Source organism: Stenella coeruleoalba (assembly GCF_951394435.1).
Source record: "Stenella coeruleoalba genome assembly, chromosome: 2".
NCBI lineage: Eukaryota > Metazoa > Chordata > Mammalia > Artiodactyla > Delphinidae > Stenella > Stenella coeruleoalba.
Genome location: NC_137147.1, coordinates 15,069,428 through 15,093,953, shown reverse-complemented (window position 1 = coordinate 15,093,953; position 24,526 = coordinate 15,069,428). Strand labels below are relative to the sequence as shown.

Here is a 24,526-nt window from a genome sequence, read left to right as displayed (position 1 = left end):
CTGCCCCACCCCCTTCCCCCTTGGCAACCACAAGTCTGTTCTCTATGTCTGTGAGTCTGTTTCTGTTTTGTAGAAAGGTTCATATGTGTCATGTATTAGATTCCACATGTAAGTGACATCATATGGTATTTGTCCTTCTCTTTCAGACTTACTTCACTTAGTATGACAATCTCTAGATCCATCCATGTTGCTGCATTATTTCATACTTGTTTATTGCTGAGTAGTATTCTGTTGTATATATGTACCACGTCTTCCTCATCCATTCATCTGGCAATGGACAGTTAGGTTGCTTCCATGTCTTGGTTATTGTAAACAAAAGGCACTGGATTTCTGAGTCTAGACAAGATGATTCTTCCCGTGGCCTGGGGGCCAAGTGTGGGGAAGGGGACCATTAGGGAAATGGTTATCAGGACAAGAGTGAGTAAGTGAATGGGTGCCAAGCAGCAGAAACTGAGTCATTTGCACAACTCAAAGATTCCAGTGTAAGCACATTAAAAGGGGCAGAAGACGTTACACGTCAAATGTTCCTCATTAGGCGGTTGGAACCACCATTCCTCAGTTACATAATGTCATGTGGGTCAGTGAACACAGTTGTTCAATAAACCAAGCCCTTGGGAGCTTAATGAGTTAACACGATAAATGGGTACGCATCCCAATGTAGCTATGGTGTTTTTCAGTGCATCATATAGGCCACTGATTTAGCCATTTTATAAAAATAAGAATATTAGAATTTTCTTTTTTGTTTAACATACACTGAGGTCTCATGTGTTCAATACTGGGCACTGGAGGTGCACTTTCCAAAATGTACTTCTTGAAGTGGCCTAGACTTTCTCAATTTCAATGATTTTACTAGAAATCCCCCTGAAACACATGACACATTTCCCCATCTTAATAACCAGACCACTGAACACAATCTAACCTGACATTGGTCTTCTCTGCTCTACTACAGTGATGCCCTCGGGGGATGCTGAGGTGCATAGCACTGTTTGCCATTACACCAAATGGCGCCGTATCACCCTGCTTCCTTTGTTGGATGCTGTGGGATTGAGGACAAATATGACCTAATCTGGTCTGGAGTGTCTGAAAGGTTTCTAGGCCCTAGACTCACTAGTGTAATGCACACCTCTACTACTTGTCATAGTTGATCTTCATGTATTTGCAGACTTGCAAGTGTGAACCTAGTACATCACATGATTAAGAGGCTTTCTAAAAAGGAATGACAATTCTCTCTGACTCTAGTTTTCTTAATGCACATAACTTTCCTGATGGCACCGATGTAAAAATAACACAGGCCCTAGAGAGGAGGTCTACGACCATAAACAGAATCCTGTGCCTCTAAACAACGCTTAGCTTCTGAAACTTGTGCCAATAGGAAGCCAATCGTCAAAGATGCATCCCCCCAAAAGGCATACTCTCCAACACCAAGAAGTAAGGGAGAGGGAAAAACCTCCCAGAAGGCAGAGCTGGGCCTCAGAGAGCTACGAGATTTGAGAGACTTGAGCTATGAGAGAGATTGCCTCCCAAAGCGTATAAACAAATGTTAATGAAGGAATCCTCCCACTTCGAGGGTAGAAGAGCATCCCACTGTGTGTCCAACATTGCTATGAACTGGTGACTGTTGTGTGTCTCCCATTCTTCTGAATGAGAATTTTTATTGTAGTGTGACTTCACTACCTCACTAGTAAATGAGGGCAGATAACTCTCAAACTCTTTTTCAGCAGAGCTGGGAGAGGGATGCAATCTACAGATTCCACAATATACGTAAGGATTATCAAAAGACGATGAGATTGCACAGAAGCAATATGGGAAAATAATACAGAGAAGAAGTACAGAGAATGATGAGAGGGTCCATAGGTGGCAAATCTCAGAAAGTCCCTGCAAAAATCCAGTTATGAAAGTGAGTGTCTCACCTTGAACTTCAAAACAGATATCCCTATATGTACCAAGTATGGAATGTAGGGTGAAGAGGGAGAGCAGCAGAAGCCCCCCTAAACTTGATCTGATCCAGAAAAACAGAAGAGGCAGAGCTATACAGAGAATAACACAGATGGGCCATATTTGCAGGAAGCACTCTGTCTCTCTGACAACAGGAAAGAGGAGAGTCCTGGCATGTGCTACCAGAAAGGTTACCTGCTTCTCCCTGCTCTGCTCTCCCCAGCCCATGGAAATGTTCAGCAGAGAGCTGGTCCAGGAATATCCAGTTCATTTGGCATCAAGTATGTGAAAAAGAAACTGGCCCAGGGACTTCCCTGGTGGCACAGTGGTTAAGAATCTGCCTGTCAATGCAGGGGACACGAGTTTGAACTCTGGTCCGGGAAGATCCCACATGCCACGGAGCAACTAAGCCTGTGCGCCACAACTACTGAGCCTGCACTCTAGAGCCCACGAACCACAACTATTGAGCCTGCACGCCACAACTACTGAAGCCCGTGCACCTACAGCCTGTGCTCCGCAACAAGAGAAGCCACCGCAATGAGAAGCCCATGCACCGCAACAAAGAACAGCCCCTGCTCGCCATAACTAGAGGAAGATCACACACAGCAACGAAGACCCAACGCAGCCGAAAAAATAATAAAAAATTAAAAAGAGAGAAACTGGCCCAGCATAAATATAAAGCTTCCGTTTTTAAAAAATGTGAAAGAGCAGCAAAACTTACCAGTGAATGTGAGACACTCAGCAGAAAAATGTTGCCCCAACCAGACGAAAAGTGTAAACAACTATGAAGTAATCACCTCTAAGAGTCATCACAGAGAAACCACAAAGATGCAAGAAATCAGGGAGGAAATGGTGAGATGACAAGTGCAGATGAAATGTGAGCTGAGCTAATAGAATGCAGGGAAAAAGTAGGAAAGAAAAAAGTCCCCTAATGCTCATAAAAATGAAAACAAAATTGGAAGAAGCACATGGCAGAGTAGGCACTGTGAAAAAATAACAAAAAAAAGAAGATAATACTAACCAGTCGAAAACCAAATTTTAAAGATAAAAAGGAGTAGAGGGAAAACACTAGACATAGAAGACAAGCAAAGAAGTGATGATAGATGTATAACTGGAATTCCCAAAGAACAGAACCAAAATCACACAGCAGAGAAAATGTTTAAAAATAGCAATCAAGAAAACTTTCCTGAAATAAAAGGGACAAAACCTGGTAGTGTTATCAGATGAAAGATAAAGAAATAATCTTTTGAGTAGCTGAGCAGAAAGATCAAGTCACTTGTAAAAGGGAAAAAATTGTCTGGCATCAGGTTTCTCCACAGCAACATAAGCATTGGGAGAAAGTGGAGATCCAACAAGATCCTTAAAAAAGAACATGTGAGTCAAGGGTTTCATTTCCAGCCAAACTGCCCTCCAAGTATAAGACCATTTTGAACAACACAAGAACCCAGGGAATATTGCTCCCTGGAGCCATTCTTAAAGCAACTACCTGAAGAAGAGTTTCAGCCAAGCAAGTGATGGTGACAAAAACTATAGCAAAACCGTGATGAAAACCAGGGCTAGAGATGAACAGCGACAATACTTAACTGTAGAACTATGACTAAAACAAATGGGAGTGCCCAGGTAGCAGAACAGAATAGCAGAATGTGAAATATACACCCTGATGTTACAGAATGATACAATGAGTAATAATTGATAGTGGAAGAAGAAAAGAAGTTGAGATGCTGAGTAAGTTCCCTGACTGCATTATATATAATAATTGAGAGCCAAGAGTTATTAAAGCGGGCAATTCTTCTAATAGAAGCCTAAGCATATTTAATAATGTAAAAGTAAACATTAAAAGGATGGTGTCAACTAAAATTGTGTGGTGGAGAAAGAGAAGAGATGTCGTCACCCATAATAAGGAACTAATAGATACTACTTAAAGAATAGAACACTAAGGTTATTATATGCGATTATAATTATAAAGTTAACCCCTATGACAAATCGTTTAATCCCTATGGCAAAAATACAAAACTCCCCAAGTATAAGAAAAAAGACACACATAAAAATTGACAAAAGACAAAAATTGGTGCAGGAAGGAAGTAATCATAGCTCGCCTTACGATCAGTTGGAAGAGGAGCATTTACCTAGCAAAATAATGCAACTACTCACATTCACTTTTGATCTAATCAAACTATACTGGGAAGGAAAGAGGACAGGAAGAGAGCTCTTCTACAGTGGGGCGGGGAGGAAAAAGAGAACTGATTCCTCATCTTCCACAATGGGAAGTCAAGAAATCACCTCTAAAATAAAATTCGGGAAGTGTAATACCAATGTGACATTTAAAGACATGGAGATGAATATCAAAATAATCATGCAAAAGAAATGAAAGGGGTTGCCCCAGGGGAGGTGAAAAAGAGGAGAGGGGCAGAGACTGCTGTTTTACATAACAAACTTTGTGGAACACAGTTTGGCTGTTTAATGTATAACGTCAATAAAAAGTACACTTTTTAAAAAAGAATTTGAGCTCAACTGAGCAATCAGAGTTCAACTGATCGTTCAGAGGTTCATTTTTTACCCTAACCTTTCCATGAGGTCCTTTCAAACGAAAGTTTCCCTAGTCTTTCATTTTGAAAAGTGAAATTCTTCATTCTGCTCTGCCTTTTATTGAAAGCCACCACACAAGTACTGCATTAATCTGACAGTGTTTCCTCAGCCTCCTTTGAACCTCCGGCTGCCATGTATTCTATGAGGACAAAATGTTGATTTTAGTGCCATTCCTCAGGAGGGCCTGCAGAGGAAAAGATACTTGCAAATACATTGATACCTATGGTGGTGATGACAGTTCCAGCAAAGAAAAAGGCACTTCCGAGGTCCCAGTGACTGCTGTTGTTAGAAGAGTTTCCTATGGGGCTTACTCCTGCGTTGTCAGCGTCAAGAGCATGCTGCAAGGAAAGTGAGAAAGCATGAGGTTCAGTGAAAAAGCTTACCAAGGGGCTTCCCTGGTGGCACAGTGGTTAAGGATCGTCTGCCAATAAATCCAGGAAGATCTCACGTGCCGCGGAGCAACTAAGCCCATGCGCCACAACTACTGAGCCCGCGTGCTGTAACTACTGAAGCCCACGTGCTGCAACTTCTGAAGCCCACGTGCCTAGAGCCCGTGCTCCGCAACAAGAGAAGCCACCACAATGAGAAGCCCACACACCGCAACGCAGAGTAGCCCCCGCTCGCCACAACTAGAGAAAGCCCGCGTTCAGCAACAAAGACCCAAGGCAGCCAAAAAGAATAAATAAATAAAATAAATACGTTTTTTAAAAAAGATTGCTTTAAAAAGTAAGAAATGAGTGAACAAACAAAAGTAATAAATGTAGGCACATGAGCTTCCCAAAGGTGTGAGAAGAAAGCAATTTAAAATAAGTTTATAAAAAAAAAAAGCTTACTAAGATTTCCTTGCTCCAGAACCTGCAATGATCTATAAAGGACTGGTTACGTGGATGAGGGTACCGTCATACGATGAAATACTATTGTTACAGAGAAAAGCACAGGCCCAAATGGCACCACTTGTGCTAAAGTCCATGGTATCAAAGCTGCACTTGATACCTGACTTTACTGCAGTTACGACCTTCCCCAGAAATGTAATCTTTTTTTACTATTTATTCTTTTCTTTTAGTGAAGTATAGTTGATTTACAATATTGTGTCAGTTTCAGGTGTACAGCAAAGTGATTTAGTTATTGTTTTTCAGATTATATTCCATTATAAGTTATAACAAGATACTGAATATAGTTCCCTGTGCTGAATCCTTGTGCTTCTCTATTTTATGTATAGTAGTTTGTATCTGTTAATCCCATACTCCTAATTTGTACCTCCCTCCCTCTCTCTCCCCTTTGGTAACTGTAAGTTTGTGTTCTGTGTCTGTGAGTCTATTTCTGTCTTGTATATAGACTCATTTGTATTATCTTTAGATTCCACATATAAATGATATCATGTAGTACTTGTCTTTCTCTGTCTGAGTTACCTCGCTAAATATAATATTTTCTAGGTCTATCCAGAAATGTAATCTTAATCAACCAGTCTGGAATTTTCTGGTCAGCACCAATGAGGCAGCCTGTCTCATGGACCTGTTCCGTCCCCCAGAGGAAAAGAGGTAATGTGCATGCTAAAACCCCTGCTATTCCTTCCCCCCTCTCCCCCCAAAGATGTCCTGACCTAAAATATAATCCTTTCTTTTCTTTTGATAATAGCTCCTTTGCCCCACTCTCTTCCTATAAAAACCTTCCATTTTGTACAATCCCTGGGAGGACCCCTCTAGCTGCTATATGGGATGGTGCCTGATTCATAAATCATTGAATAAAGCCCATTAGATCTTCAAATCTACTCGGTTGAATTTTGGTTTTTGTTTTAATTTTTTGGCCTCGCCGTGTGGCACACAGGATCTTAGTTCCCTGACCAGGGATGGAACCCACGCCCCCTGCAGTGGAAACGCCAAGTCTTAACCACTGGATCACCAGGGAAGTCCCTGAATTTTGTTTTTTAACACTATATATCCACTTGTTAAAATTAGAAAATTAGTTTTAAATTGGGGGGAAAAATCCATATATAGTATGTTGCCATTTATGTAAAATCTGCAGACATAGGATTTACCCAATCCTGGCAGAAGTTATGCAAAACGCATACATCTTGTTGTGCATATACATAGAAAGATGTCTAAAGGACTGGCACCCGAAGTGGTCACTCCCGGGAGGCAGGGTTTCAGTTCCTTTTCACTCTCTTTTTTTCTGTTTCGTTGGAATGTTTTACACTGAGCTTGTTTCAGGAGTTAAGAGCTTGGGCTCCTGGGTCAGACTGTCATGGTTCTGCTCGTTAATCACCTCAGACACTTGGGCAAGTTATTATTATTTTTTTTAATGTATCTTTTTATTTTTTTACATCTTTATTGGAGTATAATTGCTTTACAATGGTGTGTTAGTTTCTGCTTTATAACAAAGTGAATCAGTTATACATATGTTCCTACAGTTCTTCCCCCCTGCGTCTCCCTCCCTCCCACCCTCCCTATCCCACTCCTCTAGGTGGTCACTAAGCACCGAGCTGATCTCCCTGTGCTATGCAGCTGCTTCCCACTAGCTAGCTATTTTATGTTTGGTAGTGTATATATGGACTTCAGGATATGAGGAGGGGGAAGGGTAAACTGTGACAAAGCGAGAGAGTGGGCAAGTTATTTTAACCTCTCTAAGGCCAAATTTCCTCATTTGCAAACTGGGGCTAACAATACCTCCCCCCACAGAGTCGTTGTGAGGATTAAATGAGATGATTCATGTAATACGCTGAGCCCAACGCCCAGCACTGTGTCAGGGTTTAACAAATAGTTGACAATTTTGTGACTGTCATTTCACTGTCCCCCAACACACACACACACACACACACACACACACACACACACACACACACACACACACACGGCTCCTTTTAAAAATAAATAACAATGATTCCTCACTGGCTACCGGATTTGGAATTCCATACACCTTAAAATTCCCAGTGCCTTGGCCACATTGATGCTCCAACCTCATCTCACACTATACTATAAAAGCCTCCAGCCCTGGGCAGGAAACTCTATGAGACATCCCCTCATACTTCTGGAACTTTGCTTTACCCTCCCACAAAGGTGCCCACCCTTCAGGGTCTAATCTGGGCCCCATTTCTTCCAGGAGGTTCAGTTTGTACCTTGTAGCCTCCACAAAATGCCTCCGTCCCAGGACTTACGTTTCTGCACCCATACATTTAACGGGCTTTTGATCACACACTCCCTTGCTGGAAATCCTTCCCTACTCTCAGCACGCACAGAATAAGGTGGAAAATTCCTCAGCAGCCCTTCCTGAGCTCACCCTGCCAAACTCCTTCAGGCCAGGGGAGAGGGTAGCAAGAGATTTCAATCAGGTGAGCTGTGGTGAGGAAGGTAGGGGCTTCAGACGGAGGTGACAGAAATATGAGCTACTTCTAGAGCCTCCATTCCCTGGACAAAATTGTAATAACCCCATGTGAATATTGCCAGACACAATTCAATACTGCAATGGGATTATATTCATCCTAAATAATGCCCATAAATCTCTGTTAAAACAAGCAGACAGGGGCTTCTCTGGTGGCGCAGTGATTGAGGGTCCGCCTGCCGCTGCAGGGGACACGGGTTCGTGCCCCGGTCCAGGAGGATCCCACATGCCGTGGAGCGGCTAGGCCCGTGAGCCATGGCCGCTGAGCCTGCGCGTCCGGAGCCTGTGCTCCGCAACGGGAGAGGCCACAGCAGTGAGAGGCCCGCGTACCGCAAAAAACAAAACAAAACAAAAAAAAAAAAAAAACAAGCAGACAGTGGTTGCCATAAGTTAGATTACAAATGAAAAAGTCAATCATTGTTAGTAATATTTTGCCTTCATTGATCTGAGATATTTCAAACTCTTTAAACCAGGGATCAACCCTTTTCCAGAAAAGGTCGGATAGTAATTGTAGGCCACATATGGTTTCTGTTGCAAACCCCCTAGACAACTTATTGGACAAAAGAAAAAATCTCTTTTGTTTAAGTCTTTAGTTTATTCTTTCCTGCCTCTAAGAACATGAAATATTATACTGGCCACTGTTTCTAACATAAACGCTGGCACCCCAGAATTTCAAATCCAGCTGCATGGGATGTGTCTTTGCCTGTGGTTTAAATCGGCCTAATCTACAGGCATCACTTATTCATCGGGGGCTATGCAATTCTCTGCTTTAGAGAAAAGACAGATGCCAAGTCCTTTCTGCTGGTAAAATACCCATTGTCACTATACTTTGAGCGCCATCAGACCAAGCCACAGGCCTTAACTAGTGTTTATAGCCTCACAGTCTATTCAGCTCTGATGGGACCACCTGGAAATAATACCTCAGGGACAGCTCCAGGCCCCAGTCGCTTAGGTAGCCACAGACCACACCATCAATACCTAATATTTACAACTTCTATGAAGCTGCAAAAAGAGTTTGGGTTCAATCAGGTCTCACTGTGCTGAGAATTACACATAAATATCCTAAGCAGACCAATTGCTGCGTATAAAAATACAGATCTGCAGCAAAGACAGGCAGGGATAATTATTTGCTTCATCAAAAAATCCAAAGTAAGATTCCTTTTCAAGTTTCTTTTCTTTGAATTATGCAATTTATAAATATTTAATGTTTACATATGTAACCCTGAAGGAAAGTGTCTATCGGTTGAAAGGAAAGGAAATTAACATTTGTTGAGTGTCTACATTGAGGCAGGTGTTTTAGAAGTGTTCTTCCATTTTATCCCTTCCACAACTTGTGTGTTATTCAATTTTATCCTTTCTACAACTTGCAAGAACTTTATGGAATATTATCGCTCTTTCGAGATAAGGAAAGAGGCTCAGGAAAGTTAAGGAACTTGCCCGAGGTCACACAGCCAGGAAGTGGAGAAGTCAGAATTCAAGTCTTGACTCGCCCAAAGCCACGGTTTTGCCCTTTCCTCTGCATATGGTACCCAGAACACACTCATCCTCCCCCACCCTGTGCTCACCTCCAGACAGAGATGAGGGAGAGGTCTTGTCATCGTCCAAGAATTTAGACAGAAGGGACCTCACAAGCGATCATTTCTAATTAGACTACTTCCCTGAACATGTCCATGGGGGCACCAAACTTTATTTGGCTGCTGGAGCTGGTGAGAGCTTAATGGCTCAGCATTAAATTTTAAATTAAAAATAAATAAATAAAAATGGAGAAAGGTTGATTTTATACCCTGAAAGGGAGGGAACAGAGAAAAGACAGAGAAAGCCCCCCAAAAAAGAAGAAAGGAAAGCAAAAGAGACAAAGTGTCAGCTGAGCTCAGTTACAGCAATGCCCAAGACTTCTGAAAAGCAGGTCCATCTAGTACCCAGTTTTAACTTGCTTCATATGTGTGATATAAATTCCTCTCTCGCTCCCCCAAATCTTCAGTAAAGTGGGCTATACAAGCAAATGCCCTGGGGAAGTGGTTTTAAATATAAGGATTGTTATGGGCACTGTGGGCCAGAATGTGATTTAAAACCAGAAGTGAGAAGGAGAAAAATAAGGCCTCTCACAAGTCACCAACCTCTTGGTAAGACTTTAGAGGATCCCCAACCCCAGGAATGAGGTTTGATTCTATCTAGATCATATACATCAGAAAGACTCCAGCAAACAAGCAGAATTAAAATGAATTAACAAACTCAGGTTACATACCTACAGGGGAAACCCAGTATAAATGGACTGTTATCACTTGAACCAACACCATCGTTTTTAACTCAATAGTTCTGATTGAATTCATACTTCTAACATTATTAATTTTCTAAAGTATTTTCTAATAATCTTAACTGTTTGAACTCAAGTAAAGTCTTTTAAAATTAAATGCATTTGCTTTTAAGTTTGTTTGTTTTTCTTTCTCTCCATTCAGGCTGCAAAAGTGAAGATAAGCCAGCCCATTAGAAGTGTCCAAGCACGTAGATAATGAAATGACGAAACTGAGTCATGTACAGTCTGGCTTAAAGGATCAGTTATAGGGTAGAGGTTCAACCAACATCAGCATCATTTTAAGCCACGATCTCAGACTTAATGAGCATCACGTGTTCAGTTACAAGATCAACTACTACCAAGTTCAGAGAGGTCTTCTGAGGATCAAAAAGAAAAAAACTAAACTACATGTCATGTGAGAGTTTCAAGCTTCAGGAAAAACATACTATAGATAAGAGGGTCCCATTTGAAAATTTAATTCCACCCCTTTTTGAATTTCCTTTTTAGCCTGTCAGTTAGAACTTCCAGCTCCTACCCAGTAAACGATTCATAAATGAATGTTTCAATCAATAAGAAATGAGTGGGGCTTTCCTGGTGGTGCAGTGGTTAAGAATCCGCCTGCCAATGCAGGAGACACGGGTTCGAGCCCTGGTCTGGGAAGATCCCACATGCCGCAGAGCAACGAAGCCCGTGAGCCACAACTACTATGCCTGCGCTCTAGAGACTGCGAGCCACAACTACTGAGCCTGAGTTCTGCAACTTCTGAAGCCCGTGCGCCTAGAGCCCGTGCTCTGCAACAAGAGAAGCCACCGCAAGGAGAAGCCCGCGCACTGCAACAAAGAGTAGCCCCCGCTCACCGCAACTAGAGAAAAGCCCACACGCAGCAATGAAGACCCAACACAGCCAAAATAAATAAATTAATTAAATAAATACATTAAAAAAAAAAGATTGCTTTAAAAAAAAATAAGAAATGAGTGAACAAACGACAGTAATAAATGTAGGCACATGGTCTTCCCAGAGGTGTGAGAGGAAAGCAATTATTTCTTTGTAATACAGACAAACATAAGAAAGTAGTCCAACACAAAGAAATATAACGATTGTCCTATTTTTTAAAAAATAAAGAAGGAGGAGGAAGAGTTGGTGACAGTGGTAAGGTCTAAAAGAATCTGTTTCTAACTTACTTACAAAACAGAAACAGAATCACAGATCTCGAAATCAAACTTATGGTTACCAAAGGGGAAACGTAGGGGAGAGAGATAAATGAGGAGATTGGGATTAACATATACACACTGCTATATATAAAATAGAAAACTAACAAGAACCTACTGTATAGCACAGAGAACTATATTTGACATTCTGTAATAACCGATATGGGAAAAGAATCTGAAAAAAAAATGGAGATATATATATATATATATGTATATATATCTGATTCACTTCGCTGTACCCCTGAAACTAACACAACATTGTAAATCAACTATACTCCAATAAAAATAAATTTAAACATCTGTTTCTCACAGAGAGTAGAATGGAGATTGCCAGGGGCTAGAGGGTGGGGAGGGCAGATATTGGTCAAAGGGTACAAACTTCCAGTTATAAGATGAATACGTTCTGGGGACCTAACGTATAGCATGGTGATTTCAGTTACTAATACTGTATTATATACCTGAAGTTACTGAGAGAATAAATCTTAGATGTTCTCACCACAAAAAAAAGAAATGGTAATTATACGACATGATGGCAATGTTAGCTAATGCTATGCTGGTCATCATTTTGTAATAAATAAGTATATCAAATCACTACATTGTACACCTTAAACTTCCCCAATGTTATATGTCAATGATATCTCAATAAACCTGGAAAATAAATAAATAAAAGGATCTCTTTTCTTCCTGCTTCCTCTATCCTCCTTCCCTCCCTGCATTAGGACCACCAGAAAGGTATAACAGAGAAACTGCAGCCTCTCCCAAAATGAGAAGGGGATAAAGAGCCCTCGAAGATCCCCCCACCAAATTCTCCTGGTGCTGTCATCCCATGCGGCAATGCTGGGTTGTATAAATCACTGTTTCGGGCAGCACAAGATACCATCATGAGTGTTAGCGCTACTCTGGGATGAATGACGGCCCACAGGGGACCACTAACTGTCTGTGGCTTTTCTCCTATGATCTGTGTACTTGGTGAGACAATCTGTTTCTCTGTTTCCTCACATGGCACCAAAAAGGAAGACAAGCAAAGGTGGAGAGGTGATCACTCAGCGTGTCTGAGACTGAAGAACGCAGCCGATTGGCACCATATACACGGACGCTAATAACCATGGCGATGGTTTGATTTACTGTCCAAACCAGGACACTTGCAGAGGGAAAAGGGCCTTGTTCACGATTATGCTTGAACTGCAGGACAGGCATAAGACAAGATGTATGATCCTCTTACTAACAGCTCACACTACGGGAACAAAGGGAAATGACCTCATCTGAGGGCACAAAGGTGGCTCCAGGTCTACAACGTTCTTAATCTCGAGAGGGCACAGTCAGCAAAAGGATTTATGAAGGAGATATTTAGCCAGGGGTCGAGGCAAGAGGAGGGGGTCGTGGTGGAAAGTGGCTTCATAAATGCATTCAAAGCGGGCATACTTTCAGCCATTAATGGACAGAAGGAAAGCCACAACCCCTGGGAGACAGAGAAGGGCAACTGGCAGACCACATTCATTACAACTCACAAATGCCCCTAATGACTCAAAACCCTGACAACAGGGTAGCAGCATCCTTCCCCCGCCTCACACATTTGTTGCGGAAGGGCCTCAGGTGAGAAGTGGAAGTATGATATTAATTTGTTCACCGCAGTTGCTTTTTATTTCTCCTGCTTCAGAAGCATTTCACATATAAATATTTCACAGCAGCAGAAGTGACCGTGCTGGGGCTGGGGGCAGGGGGCGGGGCTCCTTCACGTCCAAGTGCAAAGCCACATCATATACATACTTCAGACAACAGTGGGAGGGCATCAGAGAGGAAACCCGGAGCCACCCCCATTAGCCTTTCCTCTGTCCGGGGGGTGCTTTACGACCTGGTTATAAACGTAAAGTGAAGGTCACCTGCAGATTGGACAGCGTGAGTGGAGAATTTGTTTGAAGAATAAGATAGAGAAACCCAAGGTGAGCTAGACAGCACATCCAGAGCCTATGGTCTGAGGAAGGTAGCTTTCCTTGCTACCACTAGTTAATTCTTTGGGGAGAAAATGTTCTAAAACTCAGTTCCTTAGCACCTGGGTATACACTAATGATTGATGTAGCCAAACATTGTCATATGGGACCAAGCCATATTGGCAGGAGACCTCCTACCTTCCAAATTGTGCCTTACAATGTAGAATTCGTTTTTTCTGTCTCTTTGACTACATGGAAGGATGAAATAAGAGACATTTTAACGCATCAAGTCCACTAAGGAAGCAGAGATATATCTGTGTGCTCTGATAAGACCAATAAACTTTCAGAGTGACTAACTCGTCCTTTCGTCTCAGGTTGGACTCAGCCTCTACCAAATCTGCCAAGTGATGATGAAAAATCACCTTGGTCCTGAGGAGAATGCTTGATGTATGCACTGCTCTCTCTGCACTTGAGATTATTCCTATCAAAGATGAGTTTACCCAATTTCTGGGGAAAAAAATTTTTTTTTTTACTGGGCTACAAAAGCAGCTCCAGGAATTCTGATTCACTGCTGTGAGCTAAACCCAAGATGACTATTCCTTCCATCGTCACTGCATTGGAGACAGCTTGAAATTTAACAGATGATGCTTCTGCTATCTTGTCTTCATTGTAGCTTTTCACTTGGACTCTTTCTTACTTTTGAGTGCTGGATATTAATCCCAAATTAATATTTCATTTCCTGCGCCCCTTAGAAAATGTATCAGCACCTTCTACCAGCACCTCAGCTCTCTCTCCAGTTTGCAAACCTTTTTCTAACACTCATCTGTTATGTCACTTTCTTCCACCTGAAAAAGGACAATATAGGGAAATAGGAACTTGTATGTCTGATCCTCATTTTTCAAAGAACAAAAGGTTAAACCCTCCCTTCCTCAGTAAGGCTAACCCTCATCCACAAAGCTTTCCGTCTCTTCCGCCCATTTCTATCAAGAATGAAGGGAAAATACATGTTCTCAATAGATACGGATAAGTGACTCTCAACTGCAGACCTGAATGATACCTCGTGTACTGTGGTTTTAAATAGAATCTATTGGCCCAGTTCAACACCTTATGTGAAGATGCAAAGCCATGTCCCTCTAGAGCACAACCAACAGATAATTATTATTCTCTGTAGTCTTCTCACAGGAGAATGGGGGTCCCACAGATTGAGTCAGAGACTCCTGCTCCGTGAATAAGGGCCTGAGTGTTTCCTTGTCTCCTGGCACCAGTCGCACTGGACTTTAACTACCCAAGCCACGTCGGTCTCCCCCAGCAGGAGTAGAGCATCTTGGTGAAAAAGCGTGGGTTCTGGAGCCAGGCTGCCTGTGTCCAGATCCCAGTTCTACCTGTCACCTAAGCTTATCTAACTTCTGTTCCCCCGCTGCTTACCCTTACCTCGAAGGATCATTGTAAAGACTAAATAACAATAAACATGAAGCATTTAGAGCAGTGCCTAGCCACAGGAAATACCGTGTAAGTGAGCTAGAGAGACAATGGATTCTGGAGGACAGGAAGTAGACGTCTTGCATCATTTTTTCTTTTATTTTTCTAATCATCGGTCTAACACAGCACCTGCTTCATGATAGGCATTCAGCAAATATTAGTTATTAAAATGAATACAACTGATTATGAGTAATGAAAATAATTGTACAAGCCACATACCACCAAAACCTTATTAAATGAACGAGTCACAGATGTAGAAAACAAACGTGTGGTTACCAAGGGGGAAAAGGTGGGGGAAGGGATAAATTGGGAGATTGGGATTGACATATACACACTACTATATATAAAATACGTAACTAATAAGGACCTACTGTACAGCACAGGGAACTCTACTCAATACTCTGTAATGGCCTGTATGGGAAAAGAATCTAAAAAAGAGTGGCTATATGTACATGTATAACTGATTCACTTTGCTGTACACCTGAAACTAACACAACATTGTGAATCAACTATACTCCAATAAAAATTTTAAAAATAAAAAAATAAATCTTGTTAAATGAGATTTTTGCTTCACCTTCAATGAGGAGCAAACACATGCACATTTGTAGATAAATGCAGACACCGACACCGTGGCATTCATTTCTGGATTTTGTTTTATTTTTATGAGAGTTTTTTAAGAACACTGACGTCTCATTTGCAAATTCATTTTTCTAGTATCATGCCAATTGCCATTAGCTCTTTAATTTCTGGCTTAAAAGCTTTAGATCTTCTTCCCTAAACAGTGATGGACTCAACAACCCCAGGGATAAAAACAATAGTAATAATGAAGTGTAAGCCTGTAGAGACAGGCCAGGGGCTGCAAGCCCGATCTTGCACACATTGAACAATCTTCTGCATGACCACTTCACTGAAGAAAGGGCAGTGCCTCTGATTTCAGGGCAACAGCCAGGGGAGTTGCTTCAACTTGCCAGAGCTGCATCTTTGGGCACAAAGATGCCGATCCTGCGCTCACCAGAGGTCACCTGCTGCCTCGGCTGCGGTCCAAACTTCCTGCACAAAAGGCTGCTTGGAGGAAGGGAGGTTTCAGGGCAGGGAAGGAGAAGGCTCATCTGGCTTTGCATGCACTCACAGCAAGGATTTCCACTGGCTGCTGAACGGATGTCTCAGGCGCCATCCTTTCCTTAAAATCATTACGTTCTTAAATAAGTAAAACTTTGGGGCTATGGACACCAAGGGAATCTGCTCATGCATAAAGAACACGAAGAAGTACTCTTGACAACCAGAGCGAGAGGAAAGGTCTTCTAGAGCACAGAAACAAAATCACTTTCTGCTTTGCTTCTGTGAAGGTTCTAAATGAAAGGGGAGTTCCCTGGCGGTCCAGTGGTTACGACTCGGTGCTCTCACTGCCGTGGCCTGGGTTCAATCCCTGGTCAGGGAACTAAAATCCTGCAAGCCTCAGGCGCAGCCAAAATAAAATAAAATAAATAAACGAAGGGCTCTTGGTCTCCAAAACAGATACACAAGCACCATTCATTCATTTCTCAAACTGTAAGCAACTTCTACGGGCCAGCCACTGTGCCAGGCATCAGGGATACAAGGATAAAAGACACAGACTCAACCTCAAAAAGCTCACAATCCTGGGAAAGAGACAGGTGAGAAAATGATGACTAGCTAATAGAGTCTAATAAGCATAGAGGCAAATGTGAGTGTTTGATGCTACCAGGAGGGCCCACGAAGGCTTCTTCCAGGCCTTGAGTTTTGGCACCTCTGAGGATAAATCAGTTCAGAAATCCGGAGCATAACACTTAGCAAAGTGCCACAGTTGGCACTCCATGAACGTTTAGCTGATGAATGGATGAACGGATGACTAAAACCCAGCTCATAACTACCACTGCTATACTCTGGGCTTCTATGAGGGACCAAAATGGCAATGGACTGACTGATCGGATCACGTCACCCTGCTGCTTGATACAGCCAGAGCTTCCCAGCGCTCTTAGGATAAAATCCAGCATCAGGCCCTGCAGGGTGTTGCCCCTGCCTGTCTCCAACCTAAATGCCTATGAATCTCCCCTTGTTAATGGACCTCCGGCCACCTACACTCCCCTTCTCTCAAGTTCCCAGACGTCCCGGCTTCCTTCCACCCACAGGGGCCTGACAGCTCCCTCCGCCCAGAACCCCTGTCCTACTAATCAGGTCTGTTCACGTGCCTCACAGCTCTAGTTCCCCCATCCCTTTGCAGCATTCATCTGGTTTTATTTACACTTATTTCTGTGATTACATGCATAAGGTTTGCCTCTCCCACTACCGATCAGTAGGGTGACCATATAATTTATCTTTCAAACCACGTTTGAGAGGAAAAGGGCCACTGTTCACAAATATTTCAGATCCACAAAAGCTGGGATGTTTGCCCATCCTAGCTATAAACGCTCCAAGAGGTCGGGGACCGTGTCTGCCTTTTATTCACCATCATGGCCTCAGTACTTAGCGTTGAATAAATCAATAAATTTGTCAAATTAATAAATGAATGAGGGAGTGAGTAAGCAGGTGAGTGAGCGAGTGATTTGGGGTTTGGCAGAAGAGAATGGTAAATGTCACAGCCTTGGGACATGTTCATGGGTCATGCAAATTAACCAATATCTCCTGCTTGTGGGGAGAAATCTTGACAGCTCAAGATCTCTGGCCTTCCCTTTATCTGCAGAATAGCAGCTTCAGTCACCATGACAACATCAAAGGTCCATGCCCAGGACCACAGCATTGTACCCAGTCCTCTCCTGCAGCCGCCCATATCTCAAATTAACTCCTCCACCAGCAGTGAAGTGAGTCACTATACCAGAGGCCCACAGTTCAGCACCTGGCCCTGGCATGGATGCTCTCCATATGCTGGGAGCGTTAAAAATCCAGGGGAGAAGGAGAACGGGAATCTGTGTCAGAAAGCAAGCACTGACTCTCAGGAAGGAGCTTTCCCATTCTGTGGTTTAAGTGGATTTTCCCTTAGGAGGAATTTGTCCTGATACAATTACACACTCTTCAGCCCCATTGTGTCGAGCCAGGGATAGAGCATGATGAAGAGACCATGGGCTCTGGAGTTGGAAAATCCAGATTCCAGGCCCACTTTTGCCACTAGCTAGTTGCGAGGACTTAACCAGGATACCTAGCCTTGGTAAATGGGGACAGTAACAGCGGCTACCACTTGGAATAATGGGGAGTGAAAATGAGGTTCAGGAACACATGTAAACTGCCTTGCCCCAAGCCTGCACACAGTCAGGACTTAATCAGTGGTGTCAAACAGTATCCATCAAATACATCTTGAGGCCCCAGTACTGAGCAAAGGATCCAAGACTCTAACCATTTATTAGCAAAGGATAAAAATCCCTAAGCGATCATACGGTGAAAACCAGTGGCAAAGATCCTACCCATCAACATAAAAAGTCACAACCTGACACATGACCACTACAGACCCTCATCCACGCAGGCTGAAGCATTCTTCCCTCCCCTGTCAGTCAGTGAAGCCTCATGATTTTGTCCCTTGGCGGTTACAGAGGTTGAATGTTTTATTGATTTCTCCAAGATGAGTCATGTGGGAAGTTTCTAAAACAACTGCACTGGGGGCAGGGAAGGAAGCAATTGTGGCCTGTGAGAGCATGGAGGGTAAAGGAGTTCTTGGGATGGAGTGACTGCCTAATTGAGTTGATGGAAACTGCGACTTCATAAACCTATTCAGGGGCTTCCCTGGTGGTGCAGTGGTTGAGAGTTCGCCTGCCGATGCAGGGGACACGGGTTCGTGCCCCGGTCCGGGAGGATCCCACATGCCGCAGAGCGGCTGGGCCTGTGAGCCATGGCCGCTGAGGCTGCGCGTCCGGAGGCTGTGCTCCACAACGGGAGAGGACACGACAGTGAGAGGCCCGCGTACCGCAAAAAATAAAACCAAAAAAAAAACAAAAAAAAAACCTATTCAATGTATTGGTTTGGCCAAAAAAGTTTGTTGGGATTTTTCCATAAGATGTTTGGAGACGAAAGTTGGACAGGGGGAAATAGTGTTTCCTAAATGCCAACTCTATGCCAGATACTCTGCTGAGCACTTTACGTGGGTTAACTCACTCCCTCCTCCCATTATTCCGAATGAAGAGGGACTGCACCATCCCTATCATAGGAAAAGCAGCCTTAGGTTTAAGAGTGCTAAAGACCAAGTCTATCTGACTCCAATGTCCGTGCTCTTTCCCCTCCTTGACACTCCCTTCTTTGAAAACACAACAGTCCATATTTAGAGTGCTATGGTACCGTGTCAGCCCACATTTCCCTAAAAATTTCTCTTTCTCCCTCCAATCTTTTCCTTGGGGTAAAACCTTTAAGAAAAGGCTCAGACGTAGCGTAGTGGGTACTGACTGTTGACACAAGTGGGCAGTCTAGCACAGTGCTTAGACGTATGGGCTCTGGAGTCTGGCATCCCAAGGCTCAAATCCCAGTTTAACCACCTATCAGCTGTGTGGCCTTGGGCAAATTACTTAATTTCTTAGAATTTATTTGTTCATCCATGAAATTGAATGATGACAATAGCTCCTACCTGTAGGTTTGTTGCAGGGGTTAGATGAATTCAAGGATTGAAGCACTTAGAACATGCCTAGAGGAACGTACACAACCAATAAGTGGTAGCCATTTTTTATTATTACAACAGCTCTGCAGGAAATTTCCCTACTACTGTCATCTGCAGACTCTCTCACAGAGTCTCAAGGGTAAGATTCCAGAGATGAATGGGTCTTCTGTGTCCTCTGTGGACTGAACTGCTGAAGCCCAGTTCAGGTTAATCAGCCTGCCCCAGGGCACCACACTAGAAGATGGACGTGCCTCACTGAGGGATACATAGCAAACAGGCCTGGAGGATGCAGGCCCTTTCACTCACTCACACTCTGGAGTCACTGGTCATCCCATTGTCTGAGTGACCCACTCCTTGGGGCTGCCTGAGCCTTCTGGGTCTCTGAGGTTCTCCAATATGTGTTTCAAACCACACAGAGGAACAGTCAGGCTGAACAGAGATCATGGAGCCAGCCCCGGTGTCTGCCTAATAGATCTGAGGCCAAGCGTCCCCATCAAAGCTGGGATGATTATCTAGGTGGCAGGGTAAGCCTCTAAATGACACAGAAAACTGCTCGGTTACTTCCCTGTGCTCAAGCCACATCAATACAGCAAATGGTGTTAGCAGCCCAACTCAGCATTCAGGGGAGTCATTTCTGCGAAGGGGACTTTACACTTTAACAGTCGAAGCAAATCAAATTTAGGATTTGAAGCCCCAAAGTGCATTTCAGGAGTTTTCTTCTCTTTTCCCTTAGCGGAACCCCAGGATGCACATAATTTAGAGGGTTTCTACTCCCCACAGCATATCCTGCTGAAATAACAACGGAAGTCATGCTGGGGCCCTTAATGAGACAGGGCCAGAGCTCCGTGACCCCAACTAGGTAGGGTCTATGAGCCCCGTGCCAGCCTGAAGAAGGTACAGAAGACAGACATTTGCCCTTCTTCTTCCCAATAAAGAGTTCTCGGGGTCTATGTCTCTCAGGGAGGATTTGAGGCAGGAGATAGATGGGCCCCAGGCTGAGCAGCTGGAGTTTGTCCCCTGTGGACAGATACTCCAAGATAAAGATAATATTTATCAGGAGAACAATAGGAGAGGCTGAGCCCTGCCCAGAAAAAAGATAGAGACCACATATTTCTCATTGTCGAGGTCGAGGAGACCTTCCCTACTGCACATGTGCAGAAAGGCTCCTTGGAGGTCAAAACGGGAGTGATGTCAACCTACCCATAGGCCTCTTCGCTAGAATCCATCTTGGCTAAGAGATGCGTGCACACACTTGGGAGGACCCTGAGATATACCAAATACGGACTCAGAACCAGGCAAAGCAAGATGACTGGCCAAAGGAAACCTGGAAGAAATGCCCCATATAGGTGATTCAAACTACCATGAGGGCACGACTCTCTCTGAGTCTGCCCATGTGTCTATCCACACATACTCTTTTTCCTCCTAATAAACACTTTACTTGTTTCACTAAAAAATAATAATAATAATTTAGGGGTTCTCTATATTTCTTTTTCCTGCCTTCCCTAACAAATAAATAGTAGCGATCACAATAGCTCAAAGTAGCTGAGCTTTTTTGTTTAATCTTCAGACCTCCCTAACAAGTGGACACTATTATCATAATCGTCATTTTACAGAAGGGAAGCTGAGGCCTGGGGTGACTCCCTTTCTGACCCAGGTCACACAGCCCACGGGCAGAAAAAAGATTTACTCCAGAGTGTGGGTGCCGCTCGCCGGGCTCCCCTGACCCACATGGCCTCTGCTTGAACAGGAAGGAAGGCGGAGCACAGGGCAGGCACTCCAGACATCTTTGCTGAACGGGACACGAGTCGTCTTCAAGTTTGCTTTGTCAGACTCTCTTAAATGTGGCCCCTTCACTGTGTCTCAGCATGGCCCACGGATGAGGTCCCAATATGCTTCCGAACTGGTCTTACTTCCTCCAATTTCTCCTTCCTCCAACCCTACATCCTCAGCGCTCGAAGAGTTACCTTTCCAAAGAAAGTTTCCATCGTGTCCCTACCTTCTTAAATCTTTCAGTGACTCCCCCACTTCCCGCAGCACAAAGCCCAAACCGCTCGGCAAGGCTCTCTGGGCACCTCAAATCCAGCCCCTGCCCCCGTCCCAAGCTCATCTCCCACCACCTGCCCACACCTCTCAGCTCAAGGCACACGGACCACCTGCACCTCCCTCAACGGGCGCCACATGCCGATACCCTTCACGGCGGGTCCTGAATGATGAAATCCTTCCGTATTGCACGTTTCTGTTCCCATGCGTGGTGTTTAAGAGAACAGGACAGTGGTCAGACTGCCCAGGAGTGAATCTGAGATCCTCCACTCACTAATCAGGTATCCTTGAGCGTGTAACTTCACCTCCTGCTGCCTCAGTTTCCTCCTTTGCGAGTGGCACAAAAGTCTATCCTCATAGAATCGTTGTAGGGACTAAAGGAGACAAATGGCCACGAAATCTTCCCTGACCTCTGTTTGCCTCACTGGGGTGCCACTCCAGTGATCATCGAAAAGACAAGAGATCACAGACGCTGGGGAAAACGTGGAGAAAAGGGAGCCCTCGCGCACTATTGATGGGGTTGGAAACTGGTACAGCCACTACGGAAAACAGTATGACGTTTCCTCAAAAAATTAAAAGCAGAACTACCAAATGATCCAGCAATTCCACTTCTGGGAACACATCCAAAGGAAACAAAAACAGTAACTCGAAAAGGTATCTGCACCCCCATGTTCATAGCAGCATTTACAGTAGACGAGACATGGAAACAACCTGAGTGGCCACAGATTAATGGATAAAGAAGTTGTGAGTTTTACATATATATGATGTAATATTATTCAGCCATTAAAAAATGAAGGCATCCTGCCATTTGCAAAAACATGGATGGACCCTGAGGATATGCTCAGTGAAATAAGTCAGATGGAGAAAGACAAATGCTGTATGATTTCACTTACATGTGAAATGTTTTTTAAAAAATTCATAGGAAAAAAGATCAGAGATGGGGGGTGGGGAAAGGCCAGTTGGAGGAAGGTAGTGGAAAGGTACAAACTTATAAGTAAGTCCTTATAAGTAAGTCCTTACTTATAAGTAAGGACTGACTTACTTACTTACTTATAAAGACTTACTTACTTACTTACTTATAAGTAAGTCCTCGGGAGGTAATGTACAACTTTATGAGTATAGTTAACACTGCTGTATACTATATGTGAAAGTTGTTAAGAGAATAAATCTAAGAGTTCTCACCACAAGGAAAAACAAATTTTTCCCTTTATTGGATCTACATGAGGTGATGGATGCTAACTCAACTTTCTGCAGTAATCATTTCACAATAAATGTTCAAACCATTATGCTGTACACCTTAAACCTATACAGTGATATATGTCAATTATATCTCAATAAAACTGGGGAAAAAATAGCTCCATTCCAATGAATTCTAGTTATTGGTTTATATGCCTCTTCCTCTAGGGTTTCTCAATCTACTGCCATGTGAAACTGGATAATTCTTAGTTATGAGTGGATATGCTGGGCATTGCTGAATGTTGAGCAGCGTCCCTGGACTCTACGTACTAGACATCTGTAGCACCAACTGTGACAACTGAAAACGTCTCCAGACATTGTCAGATGCCCCCTGGAAGCAACCCCCGCTCCCCACTAAGAATCACTGCTTGAAATTCTGAGCTCCTTGAATAATACTATAAACAGCAGCAGCAATATCTATCTTTTTTTTTTTTGAGTGTGCACCACGTGCCAAGAGCAGTTCAAAGCCCTTCTCATGAATTATAGAACTTAATCCTCTCAATATCCTAAGGGTGAGGGATTTTAGGCACATTTTATTGATAATGAAATGGAATCACAGAGAAGTTCACGACTTGCTCAAGGTGTATTTTATCTTCATCTTTTCTATCCCCAACACTTAGCATGTTACCTGATGTAACAGAAGCTCCGTAGCAACTTAAAGAATGCATAGATGAATTAATGAATGAAACAGTCTCCTCCATAGCAGCATCTGGGTCAGGGATGGTGACCCATCTGTCACACCCGGAGTCCTATGATACCTCATAAAAGTGGTTTAAGTCTTTGGAAAATCCCTCCCCAGCTATGGCCCTTTTAAGCTATCCAGGCATTTCACAGGGGTTAATCTGTTCCAGGTATTCTGTTTTTATTATTAATAACATGAATTACACCTTCCAGATTAGCTTTATGAGAGGTTCACTCAATCCAGCCAAGAGTCCTGACACTACCAGATAAACCATTGACCAGCCACATACAACAATAAAAATATCAGTGAGATACAATAATATTATTTTTCCATCTTAGGACACACCACACTGAAAACCCTCCCAAACACTGTGTTTCTTATGAGCACTACATACAGTGCTGCTGAGAGGTGTAGAGTGGAGAGGATGCCCCCTGGTCCAAAAGTGTGGACACTTTCATCCTATGAAGGAAACAGTGAAGGGTAAACCATAATAAAATTTTTTAACATCTTTATTGGAGTATAATTGCTTCACAATGGTGTGTTAGTTGCTGCTGTATACAAAGTGAATCAGCTATACATATACATATATCCCCATATCCCCTCCCTCCTGAGTCTCCCTCCCACCCTCCCTATCCCACCCCTCTAGGTGGTCACAAAGCACCAAGCTGATCTCCCTGTGCTATGCGGCTGCTTCCCACTAGCTATCTATTTTACATTTGGTACTGTGTATATGTCAATGCCATTCTCTCACTTTGTCCCAGCTTACCCTTCCCCCTCCCCGTGTCCTCAAGTCCATTCTCTACGTCTGTGTCTTTATTCCTGTCCTGCCCCTAGGTTCTTCAGAACCTTTTTTTTTTTTAGATTCCATATATATGTGTTAGCATACGGTATTTGTTTTTCTCTTTCTGACTTACTTCACTCTGTATGACAGACTCTAGGTCCATCCACCTCACTACAAATAACTCAGTTTCGTTTCTTTTTATGGCTGAGTAATATTCCATTGTATATATGTGCCACATCTTCTTTATCCATTCATCTGTCGATGGACACTTAGGTCGCTTCCATGTCCTGGCTATTGTAAATAGAGCTGCAATGAACATTGTGGTACATGACTCTTTTTGAATTATGGTTTTCTCAGGGTATATGCCCAGTAGTGTGATTGCTGGGTCGTAT

At 43.2% G+C, this 24,526-nt stretch overlaps 1 protein-coding gene across 1 annotated transcript in view; it reads right to left on the bottom strand.

Annotated features, from left to right (window-relative positions):
* KCNK10 (potassium two pore domain channel subfamily K member 10) overlaps nucleotides 1-24,526 on the bottom strand; it is a gene marked incomplete at its 5' end in the record, with an annotated part of 92,474 nt that overhangs the window by 44,894 nt on the left and 23,054 nt on the right. The window contains one exon of the mRNA XM_079912796.1: nucleotides 4,742-4,859. Within this exon, the coding sequence (XP_079768922.1) occupies nucleotides 4,742-4,859 (118 nt within the window). The remainder of the gene's footprint in view (nucleotides 1-4,741; nucleotides 4,860-24,526) is intronic.